This window comes from Salmo salar, chromosome 11 (genome assembly GCF_965601325.2).
Source record: "Salmo salar chromosome 11, fSalSal1, whole genome shotgun sequence".
Lineage (NCBI taxonomy): Eukaryota > Metazoa > Chordata > Actinopteri > Salmoniformes > Salmonidae > Salmo > Salmo salar.
Window position 1 is genome coordinate 117,856,244 of NC_138301.1, and position 22,210 is coordinate 117,878,453.

A 22,210-nucleotide genomic window follows, 5' to 3' on the forward strand; every position below is an offset into this window, starting at 1 on the left:
TGGTGTCTCTACCTGTCTGTAGTGGTTAATATAGTTATATACCTGGTGTCTGTACCTGTCTGTAGTGGTTAATATAGCTTCATACCTGGTGTCTGTACCCGTCTGTAGTGGTTAATATAGCTTCATACCTGGTGTCTGTACCCGTCTGTAGGGGTTAATATAGCTTCATACCTGGTGTCTCTACCTGTCTGTAGGGGTTAATATAGCTTCATACCTGGTGTCTCTACCCGTCTGTAGTGGTTAATATAGTTATATACCTGGTGTCTGTACCCGTCTGTAGGGGTTAATATAGCTTCATACCTGGTGTCTCTACCTGTCTGTAGTGGTTAATATAGTTATATACCTGGTGTCTGTACCTGTCTGTAGGGGTTAATATAGCTTCATACCTGGTGTCTGTACCCGTCTGTAGTGGTTAATATAGCTTCATACCTGGTGTCTGTACCTGTCTGTAGGGGTTAATATAGCTTCATACCTGGTGTCTCTACCTGTCTGTAGTGGTTAATATAGCTTCATACCTGGTGTCTGTACCCGTCTGTAGTGGTTAATATAGTTATATACCTGGTGTCTGTACCCGTCTGTAGGGGTTAATATAGCTTCATACCTGGTGTCTGTACCCGTCTGTAGGGGTTAATATAGCTTCATACCTGGTGTCTCTACCCGTCTGTAGTGGTTAATATAGCTTCATACCTGGTGTCTGTACCTGTCTGTAGTGGTTAATATAGCTTCATACCTGGTGTCTCTACCCGTCTGTAGTGGTTAATATAGCTTCATACCTGGTGTCTGTACCCGTCTGTAGGGGTTAATATAGCTTCATACCTGGTGTCTCTACCCGTCTGTAGGGGTTAATATAGCTTCATACCTGGTGTCTCTACCCGTCTGTAGTGGTAAGGGTTGATACAGATGTCTTTCTGTTTGGATCCGAAGGCGAATTCGCAGCACTCCAAGGCCTTGAGTTCGTGATGAGACTGTAGGTCGGGCCACCTCCACACTCTGCAGTAGATGACGTGGGGAAGGCCCTTCCTGTGAGACACCTGGAGACGACCGTCCAGAGACCGAGGGATGGTCACACACTTACCTGTTGGAGGAGGTAGAGAGAGATTGGATCAGAGGTGTTGTCGACTATTTCAGAATAAGCTACAAAAAGTGAACGGAACTGAATGAGTTCCTATGGATGTGTACTTCCTGTCTGTTGTGGACACCGGGGAGTGATGTGTTTCCTGGTCCTAGTTATGACATCACTCTTTATCTTGTCACACACACGCACACACACTCACGTGTGTAATGTCACTGAAATGTTTAGCGACCGTTTTACGTGCTCCTGACCAGTTCTGACATTTTTTGTACTCATCATAATACATTTTTTGTTGTTGTACATAATGTTCCCGCCATCGTTTCCTGTGATGAAAACATATTCTGGACATCAGAACAGAGATCACTAACTTCCATTTGGATGAAGATTTCTACTTGAACAGGTCGACAGCGCAGGACATACTGCTCACCCCAATCCAGGCCCTAATCCCCGAGACTCGGAAGCGAAAAGAGATGGGCGACATAGAGGCCGACGTGCAGCCGTCCTGATGAAACTATGGCGACTAGTGAATAAACCGCCTCAACCCCTCTGTTCTATGTATAATCACCGGAGAAAAAAACACTGATCTGTTCCGAGACCATCCTATGAACTGGACTGTCACGACTCATACCGAAGGTGGCTCCCCTTCCTGCTCGAAAACACTACCCCGTATTCTCTGCTTCCTGCGCCTGACTCCTCACCCACTACACTCAAGCCTTACATGGACCTGAAGAATTGTAACATCCTACGCTTCTTGGGAGTCGTGGCTAAACGGCGGCAGCGTAGACTAGTGGTTAGAGCGTTGGACTAGTAACCGAAAGGTTGCAAAATCAAATTCCCGAGCTGACAAGGTACAAATCTGTCGTTCTGCCCCTGAACAAGGCAGTTAACCCACTGTTCCTAGGCCATTATTGAAAAAAAGAATTTGTTCTTAACTGACTTGCCTAGTTAAATAAAGGTTAAATAAAAAATTGAATAAACAAGGACATGGATAATATACATCTAGCTGTTTTTTTCTGTGCATCGGTAGGACAGAACGGCATTATTACAAAGGGGGGTCTAACATCTCTAACACTAAGGATCTCTGCTCACCTCAGACAGAATACCTCATTGACAAGCTGTAGACTATACTACACTGCTCAAAAAAATAAAGGGAACACGAAAATAACACATCCTAGATCTGAATGAATGAAATAATCTTAATAAATACTTTTTTCTTTACATAGTTGAATGTGCTGACAACAAAATCACACAAAAATAATCAATGGAAATCCAATTTATCAACCCATGGAGGTCTGGATTTGGAGTCACACTCAAAATTAAAGTGGAAAACCACACTATAGACTGATCCAACTTTGATGTAATGTCCTTAAAACAAGTCAAAATGAGGCTCAGTAGTGTGTGTGGCCTCCACGTGCCTGTATGACCTCCCTACAATGCCTGGGCATGCTCCTGATGAGGTGGCGGATGGTCTCCTGAGGGATCTCCTCCCAGACCTGGACTAAAGCATCCGCCAACTCCTGGACAGTCTGTGGTGCAACGTGGCGTTGGTGGATGGAGCGAGACATGATGTCCCAGATGTGCTCAATTGGATTCAGGTCTGGGGAACGGGCGGGCCAGTCCATAGCATCAATGCCTTCCTCTTGCAGGAACTGCTGACACACTCCAGCCACATGAGGTCTAGCATTGTCTTGCATTAGGAGGAACCCAGGGCCAACCGCACCAGCATATGGTCTCACAAGGGGTCTGAGGATCTCATCTCGGTATCTAATGGCAGTCAGGCTACCTCTGGCGAGCCCATGGAGGGCTGTGCGGCCCCCCAAAGAAATGCCACCCCACACCATGACTGACCCACCGCCAAACCGGTCATGGTGGAGGATGTTGCAGGCAGCAGAACATTCTCCACGGCGTCTGCAGACTCTGTCTCGTCTGTCACATGTGCTCAGTGTGAACCTGCTTCCTCTGTGAAGAGCACAGGGCGCCAGTGGCGAATTTGCCAATCTTGGTGTTCTCTGGCTAATGCCAAACGTCCTGCACGGTGTTGGGCTGTAAGCACAACCCCCACCTGTGGATGTCGGGCCCTCGTACCACCCTCATGGAGTCTGTTTCTGACCGTTTGAGCAGACACATGCACATTTGTGGCCTGCTGGAGGTCATTTTGCAGAGCTCTGGCAGTGCTCCTCCTGCTCCTCCTTGCACAAAGGCAGAGGTAGCGGTCCTGCTGCTGGGTTGTTGCCCTCCTACGGCCTCCTCCACGTCTCCTGATGTACTGGCCTGTCTCCTGGCAGCGCCTTCATGCTCTGGACACTACGCTGACAGACACAGCAAACCTTCTTGCCACAGCTCGCATTGATGTGCCATCCTGGATGAGCTGCACTACCTGAGCCACTTGTGTGGGTTGTAGACTCCGTCTCATGCTACCACTAGAGTGAAAGCACCGCCAGCATTCAAAAGTGACCAAAACATCAGCCAGGAAGCATAAGAACTGAGAAGTGGTCTGTGGTCCCCACCTGCAGAACCACTCCTTTATTGGGGGTGTCTTGCTAATTGCCTATAATTTCCACCTGTTGTCTATTCCATTTGCACAACAGCATGTGAAATTTATTGTCAATCAGTGTTGCTTCCTAAGTGGACAGTTTGATTTCACAGAAGTGTGATTGACTTGGAGTTACATTGTGTTGTTTAAGTGTTCCCTTTATTTTTTTGAGCAGTGTATTTACCGAGAAGACTTTTCATCTATATTTTTCGTAGCTGTTGATTTACCACCACAAACCGATGCTGGCACCAAGACCGCACTCAACGAGCTATATAAAGCCATAAGCAAACAATAAAATGCTCATCCAGAGGCGGTTCTCCTAGTGGCCGGTGATTTCAATGCAGGAAAACTGAAATCCGTTTTACCTCATTTCTACCAGCTTATCACCTGTGCAACTGGAGGCGAAAAATCTCTAGATCACCTTTACTCCAAAAACAGAGATGCATATAAAGCTGTCCCCTGTCCTCCATTTGGAGTATCTGACCATAACTCTATCCTCCTGATTCCTACTTACAAGCAAAAACTCAAACAGGCACATCAGTTACTGGTTTCATTAATAAGTGTATCGGCTAAAGGCTCAGTCCGCTTTCAAGGAGTGGGACACTAACCCGGATGCTTATAAGACATGCAAAACATCAATACAGAACTAAAATCGAATCCTACTACACCGGCTCTGACACTCGTCGGATGTGGCAGGGCTTGCAAACTATCACGGATTACAAAGGGAAAGAGGCAAGCAACACTGAACCATGCTTGAAAGCACCAGCTGTTCCGGACGACTGTGTGATCACGCTCTCCGTGACCGATGTGAGTAAGACCTTAAACAGGCCGACGTTCACAAGACCACAGGGTCAGACAGATTACCAGGACGAGCATATGCTGACCAGCAGGCAAGTGTCTTCAATGACATTTTCAACTGCTCTCCTGACCCAGTCTGTAATACCTACACGTTTCAAGCAGACCACCATAGTCCCCATGCCCAAGAACACTAAGGTAACCTGTCTAAATGATTACCGACCCGTAGCGCTCACATCTGTAGCCATGGAATGGATCACATCAACACCATCATCCCAGACACACTGGACCCACTCCAATTCACATACCGCCCCAAATGATCCAATCTATATTGCACTCCACAATACCCTTTCCCACTTTGACAAAAGGAACACCTACGAGAGAATGCTGTATATTGACTACAGCTCAGCGTTCAACAACACAGTGCCCTCCAAGCTCATCACCAAGCTAAGGACCCTGGGACTGAACACCTCCCTCTGCAACTGGATCATGGACTTCCTGTCGGGACGCCCCAGGTGGTAAAGATAGGCAACAACACATCCGCCACACTGACCCTCAACACAGGGGCCTCTCAGAGTTGCGTGCTTAGTCCCCTGCTGTACTCCCTGTTCACCCACAACTGCGTGGCCAAGCACGACTCCAACAACATCATTAAGTTTGCTGACGACATAACAGTGGTAGGCCTGATCACCGACGATGATGAGACAGCCTATAGGGAGGAGGTCAGAGACCTGGCAGTGTGGTGCCAGGACAACAACCTCTCCCTCAATGTCAGCAAGACAAAGGAGATGATAGTGGACTACAGGAAACGAGGGGTCGAGCAGACCCCCATTTACATCGACAGGGCGATATGGAGCAAGTCGAGAGCTTGAAGTTTCTCTGTGTCCACATCACTAAGGATCTATCCTGGTCCAAACTAGAGGTCGACCGATTATGAGTTTTCGAGGCCGACGCCGATACCGATTATTGGAGGACCAAAAAGGCCGATTATGATTAATCGGACGATTTTATTTATTTATTTATTTGTAATATTGACAATTACAACAATACTGAATGAACACTTTTATTTTAACTTAATATAATATATCAATAAAATCAATTTAGCCTCAAATAAATAATGAAACTTGTTCAATTCGGTTTAAATAATGCAAAAACAAAGTGTTGGAGAAGAAAGTAAAAGTGCAATATGTGCCATGTAAAAAAGCTAACGTTTAAGTTCCTTGCTCAGAACATAAGAACCCTATGAAAGCTGGTGGTTCCATTTAACATGAGCCTTCAATATTCCCAGGTAAGAAGTTTTAGGTTGTAGTTATTATAGGAATTATAGGACTATTTCTCTCTATACCATTTGTATTTCATATACCTTTGACTATTGGATGTTCTTATAGGCACTTTAGTATTGCCAGTGTAAGAGTTAGGCCCTCTCCTAGCTCCTACCTGGGTTCGAACCAGGAACACATTGACAACACCCACCCTCGAAGCATCGTTATCCATCGCTCCACAAAAGCCGCTGCCCTTGCAGAGCAAGGGGAACAACTACTTCAAGGTCTCAGAGCGAGTGACATCACCAATTGAAACGCTATTAGCGCGCACCCCGCTAACTAGCTAGCCATTTCACATCGGTTACACCAGCCTAATCTCGGGAGTTGATAGGCTTGAAGTCATAAACAGCTCAATGCTTGAAGCACAGCGATGAGCTGCTGGCAAACGCACGAAAGTGCTGTTTGAATGAATGCTTACGAGCCTGCTGCTGCCTACCACCGCTCAGTCAGACTTCTCTATCAAATATCAAATCATAGACTTAATTATAACATAATAACACACAGAAATACGAGCCTTAGGTCATTAATATGGTTAAATCCAGAAACTATCATTTCGAAAAACAAAACCTTTATTCTTTCAGTGAAATACGGAACCGTTCCGTATTTTATCTAACGGGTGGCATCCCTAAGTCTAAATATTGCTGTTGCATTGCACAACCTTCAATGTTATGTCATAACTATGTACAATTCTGGCAAATTAATTACGGTCTTTGTTAGGAATAAATGGTCTTCACAGGTCGCAACGAGACTGCTTGCACGGAACGCAAGAGAAGTGACACAATTTTCCTAGTTAAAAGAAAATCATGTTAGTAGGCAATATTAACTAAATATGCAGGTTTAAAAATATATACTTGTGTATTGATTTTAAAGAAAGGCATTGATGTTTATGGTTAGGTACACATTGGTGCAACGACAGTGCTTTTTTCGCGCTTGTTAATTCATCACCTGTTTGACGAAGTAGGCTGTGATTCGATGAGAAATTAACAGGCACCGAATCGATTATATGCAACGCAGGACAAGCTAGATAAACTAGTAATATCATCAACCATGTGTAGTTAACTAGTGATTATGTTAAGATTGATTGTTTTTTATAAGATAAGTTAAATGCTAGCTAGCAACTTACCTTGGCTTCTTGCTACACTCGCGTAACAGGTAGTCAGCCTGCCATGCAGGCTCCTCGTGGAGTGCAATGTAATCGGCCACAATCGGTGTCCAAAAATGCCGATTACCGATTATGAAACCTTGAAATCGGCCCTAATTAATCGGCCATTCCCATTTAATCAGTCGACCTCTAGTCCAAACGCACCGACACAGCCGTGAAGAGGGCACGACAAAGCCTCTTCCCCCTCAGGAGGCTGAAAAGATTTGACGTGGGCCCTCAGATCCTCAAAACGTTTTACAGCGGCACCATTGAGAGCATCTTGACTGGCTGCATCACCGGTTGGTATGGTAACTGCTTGGCATCTGACCGCAAGGTGCAACAGAGAGTAGTGCGTATGTCCCAGTACATAATTTCCGGTCACAACTTGCAGACTTGTTTACGTGCTGCTGTGCGTTTTGTTGCTAACTTTACTTTGCTACCTGACAACTTCACAGTTTTTACTTTTAATTACCGTTTATATTTTTTATTTTTTCCCTCACTCAACTTTTTCACTCCGTATGCTTTATCTGGACATGGTTCGTCAGGACCTCCAGCAGCCGAAGCTAAGTAGTAACATTAACATGATGCCTTCTAATTGCAATCGCTGTACTGATAATATTCAGGAGAACGATCGCCTTACGGCAAGGATAGCTGTGCTGCAAGCCCAGCTTCAGACGCAATCGTTAGGCAAGGGTAATTTCAGTGTAGGAAAGGATGAAACAGCGTCTGTGCCACCAGTAAGTACAGATAGTAGTATAAATCCCCTCACACGGTCCCTGCAGCCTGACAACTTTCTCATGGCTTCTGGAGGGAAACGCTGTAGGAATGCTCAACCGGTGTCGCTCATTCAGCCGACAGAAACTTTAAACCGGTTCTCCCCATTAAGCAGCGAGTCGGAGTCAGAGACCAAGCCTTCTCTGGTCTCTCCTCCTCCCGTTACGGGGTCTGAGACGCCGAAGCCTCCCACCATTAGCTCTGACAAATTGAAAACCCTAGTCATTGGCGACTCCATTACCCGTAGTATTAGACTTAAAACGAATCATCCAGCGATCATACACTGTTTACCAGGGGGCAGGGCTACCAACGTTAAGGCTAATCTGAAGATGGTGCTGGCTAAAGCTAAAACTGGCGAGTATAGAGAGTATAGGGATATTGTTATCCATGTCGGCACCAACGATGTTAGGATGAAACAGTCAGAGGTCACCAAGCGCAACATAGCTTCAGCATGTAAATCAGCTAGAAAGATGTGTCGGCATCGAGTAATTGTCTCTGGCCCCCTCCCAGTTAGGGGGTGTGATGAGCTCTACAGCAGAGTCTCACAACTCAATCGCTGGTTGAAAACTGTTTTCTGCCCCTCCCAAAAGATAGAATTTGTAGATAATTGGCCGTCTTTCTGGGACTCACCCACAAACAGGACCAAGCCTGGCCTGTTGAGGAGTGACGGACTCCATCCTAGCTGGAGGGGCGCTCTCATCTTATCTACAAACATAGACAGGGCTCTAACTCCCCTAGCTCCACAATGAAATAGGGTGCAGGCCAGGCAGCAGGCTGTTAGCCAGCCTGCCAGCTTAGTGGAGTCTGCCACTAGCACAGTCAGTGTAGTCAGCTCAGCTATCCCCACTGAGACCGTGTCTGTGCCTCGACATAGGTTGGGCAAAACTAAACATGGCGGTGTTCGCCTTAGCAATCTCACTAGAATAAAGACCTCCTCCATTCCTGCCATTATTGAAAGAGATTGTGATACCTCACATCTCAAAATAGGGCTACTTAATGTTAGATCCCTCACTTCCAAGGCAGTTATAGTGAATGAACTAATCACTGATCATAATCTTGATGTGATTGGCCTGACTGAAACATGGCTTAAGCCTGATGAATTTACTGTGTTAAATGAGGCCTCACCTGGTTACACTAGTGACCATATCTCCCGCGCATCCCACAAAGGCGGAGGTGTTGCTAACATTTCCGATAGCAAATTTCAATTTACAAAAAAAAAACTACGTTTTCGTCTTTTGAGCTTCTAGTCATGAAATCTATGCAGCCTACTCAATCACTTTTTATAGCTACTGTTTACAGGCCTCCTGGGCCATATACAGCGTTCCTCACTGAGTTCCCTGAATTCCTATCGGACCTTGTAGTCATAGCAGATAATATTCTAATTTTTGGTGACTTTAACATTCACATGGAAAAGTCCACAGACCCACTCCAAAAGGCTTTCGGAGCCATCATTGACTCAGTGGGTTTTGTCCAACATGTCTCTGGACCTACTCACTGCCACAGTCATACTCTGGACCTAGTATGTCCCATGGAATAAATGTTGTGGATCTTAATGTTTTTCCTCATAATCCTGGACTATCGAACCACCATTTTATTATGTTTGCAATCGTAACAAATAATCTGCTCAGACCCCAACCAAGGATCATCAAAAGTCGTGCTATAAATTCTCAGAAAACCCAAAGATTCCTTGATGCCCTTCCAGACTCCCTCTGCCTACCCAAGGACGTCAGAGGACAAAAATCAGTTAACCACCTAACTGAGGAACTCAATTTAACCTTGCGCAATACCCTAGATGCAGTCGCACCCCTAAAAACTAAAAACATTTGTCATAAGAAACTAGCTCCCTGGTATACAGAAAATACCCGAGCTCTGAAGCAAGCTTCAAGAAAATTGGAACGGAAATGGCGCCACACCAAACTGGAAGTCTTCCGACTAGCTTGGAAAGACAGTACCGTGCAGTATCGAAGAGCCCTCACTGCTGCTCGATCATCCTATTTTTCCAACTTAATTGAGGAAAATAAGAACAATCCAAAATGTATTTTTGATACTGTCGCAAAGCTAACTGAAAAGCAGCATTCCGCAAGAGAGGATGGCTTTCACTTCAGCAGTAATAAATTCATGAACTTCTTTGAGGAAAAGATCATGATCATTAGAAAGCAAATTACGGACTCCTCTTTAAATCTGCGTATTCCTCCAAAGCTCAGTTGTCCTGAGTCTGCACAACTCTGCCAGGACCTATGATCAAGGGAGACACTCAAGTGTTTTAGTACTATATCTCTTGACACAATGATGAAAATAATCATGGCCTCTAAACCTTCAAGCTACAAACTGGACCCTATTCCAATTAAACTACTGAAAGAGCTGCTTCCTGTGCTTGGACCTCCTATGTTGAACATAATAAATGGCTCTCTATCCACCGGATGTGTACCAAACTCACTAAAAGTGGCAGTAATAAAGCATCTCTTGAAAAAGCCGAACCTTGATCCAGAAAATATAAAAAAACTATCGGCCTATATCGAATCTCACATTCCTCTCAAAGAAAATTGAAAAAGCTGTTGCGCAGCAACTCACTGCCTTACTGAAGACAAACAATGCATACGAAATGCTTCAGTCTGGTTTTAGACCCCATCATAGCACTGAGACTGCACTTGTCAACCTTTTAATGGCGTCAGACTGAGGCTCTGCATCTGTCCTCGTGCTCCTAGACCTTAGTGCTGCTTTTGATACCATCGATCACCTCATTCTTTTGGAGAGATTGGAAACCCAAATTGGTCTACACGGACAAGTTCTGGCCTGGTTTAGATCTTATCTGTCGGAAAGATATCAGTTTGTCTCTGTGGATGGTTTGTCCTCTGACAAATCAACTGTAAATGTTGGTGTTCCTCAAGGTTCCGTTTTAGGACCTTCACTATATATTTTACCTCTTGGGGATGTCATTCGAAAACATAATGTTAACTTTCACTGCTATGCGGATGACACACAGCTGTACATTTCGATGAAACATGGTGAAGCCCCAAAATTGCCCTCGCTGGAAGCCTGTGTTTCAGACATAAGGAAGTGGATGGCCGCAAACTTTCTACTTTTAAACTCGGACAAAACAGAGATGCTTGTTCTAGGTCCCAAGAAACAAAGAGATCTTCTGTTGAATCTGACATTAATCTTGATGGTTATACAGTCGTCTCAAATAAAACTGTGAAGGACCTTACTCTGGACCCCGATCTCTCTTTTAACAAACATATCAACTGTTTCAAGGACAGCTTTTTTTCCATCTACGTAACATTGCAAAAAATCTGATATTTTCTGTCCAAAAATGATGCAGAAAAATTCATCCATGCTTTTGTCACTTCTAGGTTAGACTACTGCAATGCTCTACTTTCCGCCTACCCGGATAAAGCACTAAATAAACATCAGTTAGTGCTAAACACGGCTGCTAGAATTCTGACTAGAACCAAAGAATTTGATCATATTACTCCAGTGCTAGCCTCCCTACACTGGCTATCTGTTAAGACAAGGGCTGATATCAAGGTTTTACTGCTAACCTGCAAAGCATTACATGGGCTTGCTCCTACCTATCTTTCCGATTTGGTCCTGCCGTACATACCTACATGTACGCTACGGTCACAAGACGCAGGCCTCCTTATTGTCCCTAGAATTTATAAGCAAACAGCTGCAGGCAGGGCTTTCTCTTATAGAGCTTCATTTTTATGGAATGGTCTGCCTACCCATGTGAGACGCAGACTCGCTCAACCTTTAAGTCTTTATTGAAGACTCATCTCTTCAGTAGGTCCTATGATTGAGTGTAGTCCGGCCCAGGAGTGTGAAGATGAACGGAAAGGCACTGGAGCAATGAACTGCCCTTGGTGTCTCTGCCTGGCCGGTTCCCCTCTCTCCACTGGGATTCTCTGCCTCTAACCCTATTATAGGGGCTGAGTCACTGGCTTACTGGTGCTCTTCCATGCCGTCCCTAGGAGGGGTACATCACTTGAGTGGGTTGAGTCACTGACGTGGTTTTCCTGTCTGGGTTGGCGCCCCCCCCTTGGGTTGTGCCTTGGCGGAGATCTTTGTGGGCGATACTCGGCCTTGTCTCAGGATGGTAAGTTGGTGGTTGAAGATAACCCTCTAGTGGTGTGGGGGCTGTACTTTGGCAAAGTGGGTGGGGTTATATCCTGCCTGTTTGGCCCTGTCCGGGGGTATCATCGGATGGGACCACAGTGTCTCCTGACCCCTCCTGTCTCAGCCTCCAGTATTTATGCTGCAGTAGTTTATGTGTCGGGGGGCTAGGGTCAGTCTGTTATATCTGGAGTATTTCTCCTGCCTTATCCGGTGTCCTGTGTGAATTTAAGTATGCTCTATTTCTCTCTTTCATTGTTTCTCTCTCTCGGAGGACCTGAGCCCTAGGACCATGTCTCAGGACTACCTGGCATGATGACTCCTTGCTGTCCCCAGTCCACCTGGCCGTGCTGCTGCTCCAGTTTCAACTGTTCTGCCCGTGTCTATGGAACCCTGACCTGTTCACCAGACGTGCTACCTGTCCCAGGCCTGCTGTTTTCAACTCTCTAGAGACAGCAGGAGCGGTAGAGATACTCTCAATGATCGGCTATGAAAAGTCAACTGACATTTACTCCTGAGGTGCTGACCTGTTGCACCTTCGATAACTACTGTGATCATTATTATTTGACCATGCTGGTCATTTATGAACATTTGAACATCTTGGCCATGTTCTGTTATAATCTCCACCCGGGACAGCCAGAAGAGGATTGGCCACCCCTCATAGCCTGATACCTCTCTAGGTTTCTTTCTAGGTTTTGGCCTTTCTAGGGAGTTTTTCCTAGCCACCGTGCTTCTACACCTGCATTGCTTGCTGTTTGGGGTTTTAGGCTGGGTTTCTGTACAGCACTTTGAAATATAAGCTGATGTAAGAAGGGCTAAATAAATACATGTGATTTGATTTGATCACAGGGGCCGAGCTCCCTGCCATCCAGGACCTCTATACCAGGCGGTGTCAGACGAAGGCCCTAAGACTCCAGCCACCCAAGTCATAGACTGCTACCGCACGGCAAGTGGTACCAGTGCACCAAGTCTGGAACCAACAGGACCCTGAACAGCTTCTACCCCCAAGCCATAAGACTTCTAAATATACTGAACAAAAATATAAATGCAACATGCAACAATTTCAACGATTTTACTGAGTTTCAGCAAGGAAATAAGGAAAACAGTCAATTGAAATAAATGCATTAGGCCCTAATCTATGGATTTCACTCAGTCATAGGTGGGCCTGGTAGGGCATAGGTCCACCCACTAAGGAGCCAGGTCCAGCCAATCAGAATGAGTTTTTCCCCACAAAAGGGCTTTATTACAGACAGAAATACTTCTCAGTTTCATCAGCTGCCCAGGTGGCTGGTCTCAGATGATCCCACAGGTGAAGAAGTTAGAAGAGGAGGTTCTGGGCTTGCGTGGTTACATGTGGTCTGCGGTTGTGAGGCCGGTTGGAAGTACTGCCAAATTCTCTAAAACGACGTTGGTAGAGTAGAGGCTTATGGTAGAGAAATTAACATTAAATTTCCCCTGGTGGATTTTTCTCCAGCTCTGGTGGACATTCCTGCAGTCAACATGCCAATTGCACGCTTCCTCAAAACTTGAGACATCTGTGGCATTATGTGGTGTGACAAAACTGCACATTTTAGAGTGGCCTTTTATTGTCCCCAGCACAAGGTGCACCTGTGTAATGGTCATCCTGTTTAATCAGATTCTTGATATGCCACACCTGTCAGGTGGATGGATTATCTTGGCAAAAGGAGAAATGCTCACTAACATGGATGTAAACAAATTTGTGCACAAAATTTGAGAGAAATAAGCTTTTTGTACGTATGGAACATTTGTGGGTACCTTGTGTTTGTAGCCACGTTATTACCTGGTACTTCCTGTATATAACCTGGTTATCATTGACTCAGTACTGGTACCCCGTGTACATAGCCAAGTTATTACCTGGTACTTCCTGTATATAACCTGGTTATCATTGACTCAGTACTGGTACCCCGTGTATATAGCCAAGTTATCGTTACTCATTGTGTATTTTTTTTTTTACATGTTATTACTTTTCTATTATGTCTCTATTTTCTTTCTCTCTGCATTGTTGGGAAAGACCTGTAAGGAAGCATTTCACTGTTAATCCACACCAACGCATGTGACAAATAAAATGTGATTTGATCAGACGGGGTTACTCACTGGGCTGTCCGGGGCAGCTGAGGGCCTTCTCCAGATCCTCCATCGCTCCCTTCTTCTTCTTTAGTTTCTTGACCAGGGAGTCCACAGCCTTCTCCGCCCACTTCTCCTCCTCATCCCCCTGTTTCCATCCCAGAAGCCTCTTCACTGCAGGGCTGGTGAAGGAGAAGAGGGACGTGATGGAGGTGGAAGAATGCATGAGGGATGGATGGTGCTATGTAGAGATGGATGGAGGGAGGGATGAGAAACACCACGTCGGGTGAAAGAGGGAGGGAATGTGATGAGAGGAGGTGAGAGAAGGGGGGGGGGACAGGGGGATAGAAGAGGAGTGTGATGGATGGATTGTTACCCAGACGGGTAAAGGAGATCAGGGATGGAGCTCAAAGAGGAGTGTGAGGAGTCTATGTAAACAGAAGCTGGGGTTCATTAGTTCCGTTGGTGCTTCCTGAAGAGACCAGGAGTCCTGGTAGCAGGAGGAAGGTCTGGAACGGAGGTGGGAATGTTGGAATAATCCCAAATATCTTTTTTTTCTCTGTCTCTTTCTCCCTCTCTCTCTCTCTCTCTTAGCAGAAATACGGTCTGGTCAGAATGGTAGCCTCCAGAAGTGAATGTTATTCCTCATGCAGGTCAGGTTTCAGTCATCTGACCAGAGAAGAGAGAGATGAAATTAGGCGCACATTTAACAGAAACAAAGAGCTGTTCAGCAGGGCTGTGAGTCATATGAACCAGAGGTTAAATACAACAGAAGACTTAGGAGAGAATTAGGACTAGGACACTGAATCAAGTCTATGGGGACTATATGGATGTATATGGCCTTCAGAAAGTCTTCATACCCCTTTGACTTATTCCCCATTATTGATTTTTTTTCCTCTTACCCCATCTACATACAATACCCCATAATGACAAAGTGAAACATGTTTTTAGAAGTTGCCGGAGAGGAAGGAAACTGCTCAGGGATTTCTATCTGCATTGTGTCCCGCCACCCACCAACCCCTCTTTTAAGCTACTGCTACTCTCTGTTCATCATATATGCATAGTCACTTTAACCATATCTACATGTACATACTACCTCAATCAGCCTGACTAACCGGTGTCTGTATGTAGCCTCGCTACTGTATATAGCCTCTCTACTGTATATAGCCTCTCTACTGTATGTAGCCTCTCTACTGTATGTAGCCTCGCTACTTTTATAGACTCGCTACTGTTTTTCACTGTCTTTTTACTGTTGTTTTTATTTCTTTACTTACCTATTGTTCACCTAATACCTTTTTTGCACTATTGGTTAGAGCCTGTAAGTAAGCATTTTACTGTAAGGTCTACACCTGTTGTATTCGGCGTACGTGACAAATAAACTTTGATTTGATGAGGCCAATGGTGATTTTAAAACAGATACAGAGTTTAATGGTTGTGATAGGAGACGACTGAGGATGGATCAACAACATTGTAGTTACTCCACAATACTATAACCTAATTGACAGAGTGAAGAGAAGGAAGCCTGTATACCATAAAAATGATAACCATGCATCCTGTTTGTATCGGTAAGGACTAGGGAGTTTTTCAGGACCAATAGAAACAGAATACAGCTATAACCATGGAGAAAACCCTAGAGGAAAACCTGGTTCAGTCTGCTTTCCACCAGACACTGGGAGATGAGTTCACCTTTCAGCAGGACAATAACTTAAAACACAAGGCCAAATCTACACTGGAGTTGCTTACCAAGAATATATTGAATGTTCCTGAGTGGCCAAGTTACAGTTTTGAGTGAAATCAGCTTGAAAATATATGGCAAGACTTGAAAATGGCTGTCTAGTAATGATCAACAACCAACTTGACAGAGCTTGAATAATTTTTTTTAAAGAATAATGGCCAAATATTGTACAATCCAGATGTGGAAAGCTCTTAGAGACTCACCCAAAAAAAGACTCACAGCTATAATCGCCGCCAAAGGTGCTTCTACAAAGTATTGACTCAGTGTACATCCCACTGTCTCATAGAGAGGAGCCTCACAGTCTGGCCAGCATGGGTCACACCACTCAGAGACGGACAGACAGACAGACAGACAGCATGGGTCACACCACTCACAGAGGAACAGACGGACAGACAGACAGCATGGGTCACACCACTCACAGACGGACAGACAGCATGGAAACTGAAACATTCTGACCCAGACAGGCATCCTCTCTCTCTCTCTCTCTCTCTCTCTCTCTCTCTCTCTCTCTCTCTCTGCCTTGTAGTCAGGCTGACTACAACATTACCTAATGTGCTATTCATAAGCTACTGTACTGGTAGATGGAAGAACTCAGATATTTCCTTTAAATAAACAACTTTAATGTGACAGCATCCTTTCTCTCTCTCCAGCTCTCTTTATTTATTTATTTCTCTCTCTCTTTCTCGCTACCCCCTCTCTCTCCCCTACAGCAAGAGGGGGATATTTATTCCATTGTAAAACAGTCTAAGGAAGCCTACACAGAGTAGTCCGGTAGTTGAGTCGTTTATGTGGTCTTGTAAAAGTGTGATTCTTGTGATTTTCAGTCCTATGTTTCCTCCCCAAAAACCCTGGCTACTGTTTATGGTCTGTTGCTCTTCATGTTTGAACCTCTCTTGGACTGAGATGACAACAAAACGAATGTATTGTTATAATCATGATATATCTGCATTAGAAATAATGTACTAGCCTGGGGAACATAAAAAATGACAAAACATGCCGTGAGCAAGCATCACTGTAATCTAGCAGCAGCAGGCACGTGAGTTATGCTGTGACTGAGCGCAGCACTGTGTTCCTATGGCTGCAGGACAGAGCTAATCTTTCTTCAGTTCAGTCAGTCACGGTCAATTAAAAAACCCACTGGAACTAAGAAATTGAATCATCTGACACCACATATTTAGCTTATATGTTAGTTGGAAAAGTAGCCTATAACAGCGTAGGTTTGTATTTGGGGAAAAATGTGGTACGCACTCCAGGCGCTCAACGCCCACTGCACTTGAATGCGGCAGCGCGGCACCAGCGCGTCTGTTCCGCTCTGCCTGCGTTGACTCCTTTCTGAAGCTGGCGTCACTCAGTCTACTGGCTGAGATAGGCTTAATTACCTAATGCTTTATCATCGGCACACAACCCCGAAGGTAAACACACCAGTTTCCCTTTACTACGAGGAAGTTATTTTCTTCTGTACATGACATGTTGAGGACGAGGTCCCCTCCCCGGCCCTCTGCACAGTTACACACTATCACAGAGCGACAAGGTAACCGCTTTCCGCATAGTAGTAGGTTACATATGCATCACAATGTCTATTTCACAATGTTGTTTCCCACTATAGCCAAAAAGCCAACCACGCTTTCAAACGGGGACATTAACTTCCTATGAACACACAATAACCTAAGATCATCATTAAATATAAGGTGAAATAAAAAGTTTGACATAAAATAAAGTTAGTCATAGTGTTCAACAGTCATTATGTTCATATTTTTTCACCTACCTACACTGTAAAGGGCTTACTGTGAATATGACAGTAGCTTACAGGCAAATACAGTAAAATGCTGTATTTCATATTACAGCACACCTACTGTAATATTAATACAGTATCAAAGCAAGTGCACACAGTAAAATACAGTAAAAAAAAAAAGAATTCTTCAGTAATCTGAATAAATGAATGGCTGTTTGAAATTCATTGAGGCGAGGGGTTTCTTAAACTGTAATGACAGAGAATTGGTGCGAGCAGTTTGGCTGCTAGGTAAAGCTTTTAAACATTAAAGTATATTAATTAATATTTTGGTGTTTTATATCAGTGGCACTTCTATAAAGGCCTTTTAACAAAGGCTTCCAAACTGGCAGTGACTACAGGGCAAAACAGACCAAAATTACATGGCAAAATACTCATCCCTTTTAAAGGTTTAAGACTTGCTGCCACTACAATCTGTCTCCTACACACAATGCAGGGGCACTATAACCACATAGGAGTTAAATTGGTACCGCATTCCCCTCTCAGGGGTGCAACAAATAGAGCACACCTCTAGATATGTTAATGAGCCAGAATAAACAATACCATGCACCCACTAGTGGTCAAAAGGTTTTTTGTCACACCAAAGATACGGTACGGTACTGTATTCTGTGGGGTGGAATTACAGTACCATTCAAAATACAACAATTCCTTTTCCACCCACAACATTTTACCACAATGCACCATAATTTACAGTATGCAGCAGTAAAAGGTTTCAGAGTATTTTACTGCTGATAATACCCAAAATTACCGTATAATTTACAATTTTCCATTACCCTGTATCCTTAAACAACATGCTCCTGTATGTGATAGCCTACAATAACCCACTAGAAGACCAACACAAAGTTATTAATATCCTTTAAAAAAGTTACATTTTTCATCTCTCACCTCTGCTGTGTGATGTCCATTCACGACAGCGCTTCACTGTTGTGAAAGACGGGGGCGATTCCTGTCCCTGTGTTCCTGCGTGTGATGTCTGGCTGCCCAGTTGAGCGTGGCGCGGAGAGAGCAAGGTGGGGAGCGTGTTTGCTAGGAGCCCTTGAGCCTCCACGAGCCGAGCGGAGCGCCACAACCCCGGCGTCAGCCAGGCTGGAGCCGCTGTGCCTGCGTGCCAGATCCCTCCGCCAGCCAGCCTGCCCCTGGAACTTTCCCAGGATTCGAGAAAGATTCAGACAGACAGCAGCGGTGTGCTCTCTCTCTCTATCCCTCTCTCTCTCTGTCTCTCTATCCCTCTATCCCTCTCTCTCTCTCTCTCTCTCTCTCTCTCTTTCTCTCTCTCTCTCTCCCTCTCTCGCTGTCTCTCTCTCTCTCCCTCTCTCTCTATCCCTCTCTCCCTCTCTCTCTCTTTCTCTCTCTCTGTCTATCTCTCTCTCTCTCTGTCTATCTCTCTCTCTGTGTATGCTGCTCATCCTAAAGTCATGATCAACGACACTGCAAAAGTAATTGGAATTCTATTGCTCTTATAGAATTAATAACCTACTATGAATACATGAATGAATGAACCTAGTATAGAGTGAATATGTATGGTTGGGTAGGCTGAGTATAAGGTAGGAGGACATTTATATTTATTTAACCCATTTTGATCTGCACGGCCACCTGTTCCATACCATTCTGTTTTCAGAATAATGAAAACGTTTCAAAACATTATTTTTCCACTTATCAATATCTGTCTCTCTATGTCTTTTCATTTTGATGTCTGAAATGCACAACATAACAACTTCATTTACTATTATTCTACTCCAGGTTGTAGGAGAGGTGACAAGGTAAAAATCTGTCATTCTGCCCCTGAACAAGGCAGTTAACCCACTGTTCCCCGGTGGGCCGTCATTGAAAATAAGAATTTGTTCTTAACTGACTTGCCTAGTTAAATAAAGGTTAAATTAAAAAATGAAAGGGTTTGGCAGTGTTGGCTGTAACACTTTAATTTCAACAGTAAAATACCATAAATGTGTACCATAGAATAAATGTTGTAGATTGCATTGCATTATGGGTAAAATGTGGAAACAAATATGGCTATTAACTGTAATTGGAAGCCTCCTGTAAAAATGTCTCTAAAATGCTGTATTTCTTTACAGTAATTGCTTATGCCTACTGTAGATTAAAATGTTCAGGCTGTCGGGTGAGCCACATGAATCTCAGACTATTTCAGTAAAAAAAAAATACAAATCGCCCAGATAATAATTATTGTAATGATTACACTCCACAAGTTTCCCTTGTAAATGTACATTTTCAGCTAAATAATGTAATTTTGATTTACAAAAGGGATGCAGTAAAACATTTTACAGTAACTAAATAAACCTATTTTTACAGTAATTGTCATGAATGAATGGATTAATCATTAAAATTAATTTAGGGGAGGCGGGGCTTCTATTTTACATTATTTTACTGTAATTGCATGGGATTGGTGCAAGCAGGTTGGCTGTTAAGTAATGTGTGTTCATATTGCAGTATATGAAACATATATGTATATGTAGAGTGGTGAGGACGAGGACAATTCCGTGGTCCCTTTGTCTCCGGAAGTAATTTAGCCATTCATTGTAGCCATTGGCATCCTGTAGAGTTTCTATTTTCATTGCGTTTTCTCTTGTCAATTAACTCATAACATTCCTGGATTACTCATTATACTAATAAAGTCAGATTTAATCAACAAATAAGAAGGTTAAGGGTACAGGAATGTACATACACTATATATACAAAAGTATGTGGACACCCCTTCAAATTAGTGGATTCCGCTATTTCAGCCACACCCGCTGCTGACAGGTGCATAAAATCAAGTACACAGCCAGGCAATCTCCATAGACAAACATTGTCAGTAGAAGATCTCAGTGTCTCTCAACGTGAAACTGTCATAGGATGCCACCTTTCCAACAAGTCAGTTAGTCAAATTTCTGCCCTGCTAGAGCTGCCCCGGTCAACTGTAGTGCTGTTATTGTGAAGTGGAAACGTCTAGGAGCAACAACGTCACAACCGCAAAATGGTAGGCTACACAAGCTGGGGCTGCTTTTCATGGTTCGGGTTTGGCCCCTTAATTCCAGTGACGGAATCTTAACACTACAGCATACAATGACATTTTAGACGATTCTGTGCTCCCAACTTTGTGGCAACAGTTTGGGCAAGGCCCTTTCCTGTTTCAGCATGACAATGCCCCCGTACACAAAGCGAGGTCCATACAGAAATGATTCGTCAAGATCGGTGTTGAAGAACTTGACTGGACTGCACAGAGCCCTGACCTCAACCCCATCGAACATCTTTGGGATGAATTGGAACGCTGACTGTGAGCCAGGCCTAATCACCAAACATCAGTGCCCGACCTCACTAATACTCTAGAGGCTGAATGGAAGCAAATCCCTGCAGCAATGTTCCAACATCTAGTGGAAAGCCTTCCCAGAAGAGTGGACGCTGTTATAGCAGCAATGTTCCAACATCTAGTGGAAAGCCTTCCCAGAAGAGTGGATGCCGTTATAGCAGCAAAAGGGGGGGACCAGCTCTATATTAATGCTCATGATTTTGGAATGAGATGTTCGATGAGCAGGTGTCCACATACTTTTGGTCATGTAGTGTTTCTGGCTGTTTTGGCAAAGTCACTACATATCTCATCCCAAACGACTAGACGCCCAGCAACGCCGGCAGATCTCAAAACTGAACTCGGAGTCATAACACTTGGGCTCCTGTGTGGTACAGCGGTCTAAGACACTACATCTCAGTGTTAGAGGAGTCACTACAGACCCCGGTTCCATTCCAGGCTGTATCACAGCGGTCTAAGACACTGCATCTCAGTGTTAGAGGAGTCACTACAGACCCCGGTTCCATTCCAGGCTGTATCACAGCGGTCTAAGACACTGCATCTCAGTGTTAGAGGAGTCACTACAGACCCTGGTTCCATTCCAGGCTGTATCACAGCGGTCTAAGACACTGCATCTCAGTGTTAGAGGAGTCACTACAGACCCTGGTTCCATTCCAGGCTGTATCACAGCGGTCTAAGACACTGCATCTCAGTGTTAGAGGAGTCACTACAGACCCTGGTTCCATTCCAGGCTGTATCACAGCGGTCTAAGACACTGCATCTCAGTGCTAGAGGAGTCACTACAGACCCTGGTTCCATTCCAGGCTGTATCACAGCGGTCTAAGGCACTGCATCTCAGTGTTAGAGGAGTCACTACAGACCCCGGTTCCATTCCAGGCTGTATCACAGCGGTCTAAGACACTGCATCTCAGTGTTAGAGGAGTCACTACAGACCCCGGTTCCATTCCAGGCTGTATCACAGCGGTCTAAGACACTGCATCTCAGTGTTAGAGGAGTCACTACAGACCCCGGTTCCATTCCAGGCTGTATCACAGCGGTCTAAGACACTGCATCTCAGTGTTAGAGGAGTCACTACAGACCCCGGTTCCATTCCAGGCTGTATCACAGCGGTCTAAGACACTGCATCTCAGTGCTAGAGGAGTCACTACAGACCCCGGTTCCATTCCAGGCTGTATCACAGCGGTCTAAGACACTGCATCTCAGTGTTAGAGGTGTCACTACAGACCCCGGTTCCATTCCAGGCTGTATCACAGCGGTCTAAGACACTGCATCTCAGTGTTAGAGGAGTCACTACAGACCCCGGTTCCATTCCAGGCTGTATCACAGCGGTCTAAGACACTGCATCTCAGTGTTAGAGGAGTCACTACAGACCCCGGTTCCATTCCAGGCTGTATCACAGCGGTCTAAGGCACTGCATCTCAGTGTTAGAGGAGTCACTACAGACCCCGGTTCCATTCCAGGCTGTATCACAGCGGTCTAAGGCACTGTACCTCAGTGTTAGAGGAGTCACTACAGACCCCGGTTCCATTCCAGGCTGTATCACAGTGTTAGAG

The 22,210-nt window shown here is 44.6% G+C and overlaps 1 protein-coding gene across 5 annotated transcripts in view; it reads right to left on the minus strand.

Annotated features, from left to right (window-relative positions):
- smad9 (SMAD family member 9) overlaps positions 1 to 22,210 on the minus strand; it is a 38,329-nt gene that overhangs the window by 14,742 nt on the left and 1,377 nt on the right. The window contains exons 1-4 of one of the 5 annotated variants that reach the window (XM_045690211.2): positions 18,242 to 18,729; positions 14,209 to 14,501; positions 13,863 to 14,014; positions 860 to 1,075 (exon numbers count right to left, since the gene is read on the minus strand). In XM_045690211.2, the coding sequence (XP_045546167.1) occupies positions 860 to 1,075; positions 13,863 to 13,905 (259 nt within the window). In that variant the 5' untranslated portion in view covers positions 13,906 to 14,014; positions 14,209 to 14,501; positions 18,242 to 18,729. Of the gene's footprint in view, positions 1 to 859; positions 1,076 to 13,862; positions 14,502 to 18,225; positions 18,735 to 22,210 lie in introns of those variants that run through there. The other 4 variants (XM_014129760.3, XM_014129765.3, XM_014129759.3 and 1 more) reach the window with 4 other exon arrangements.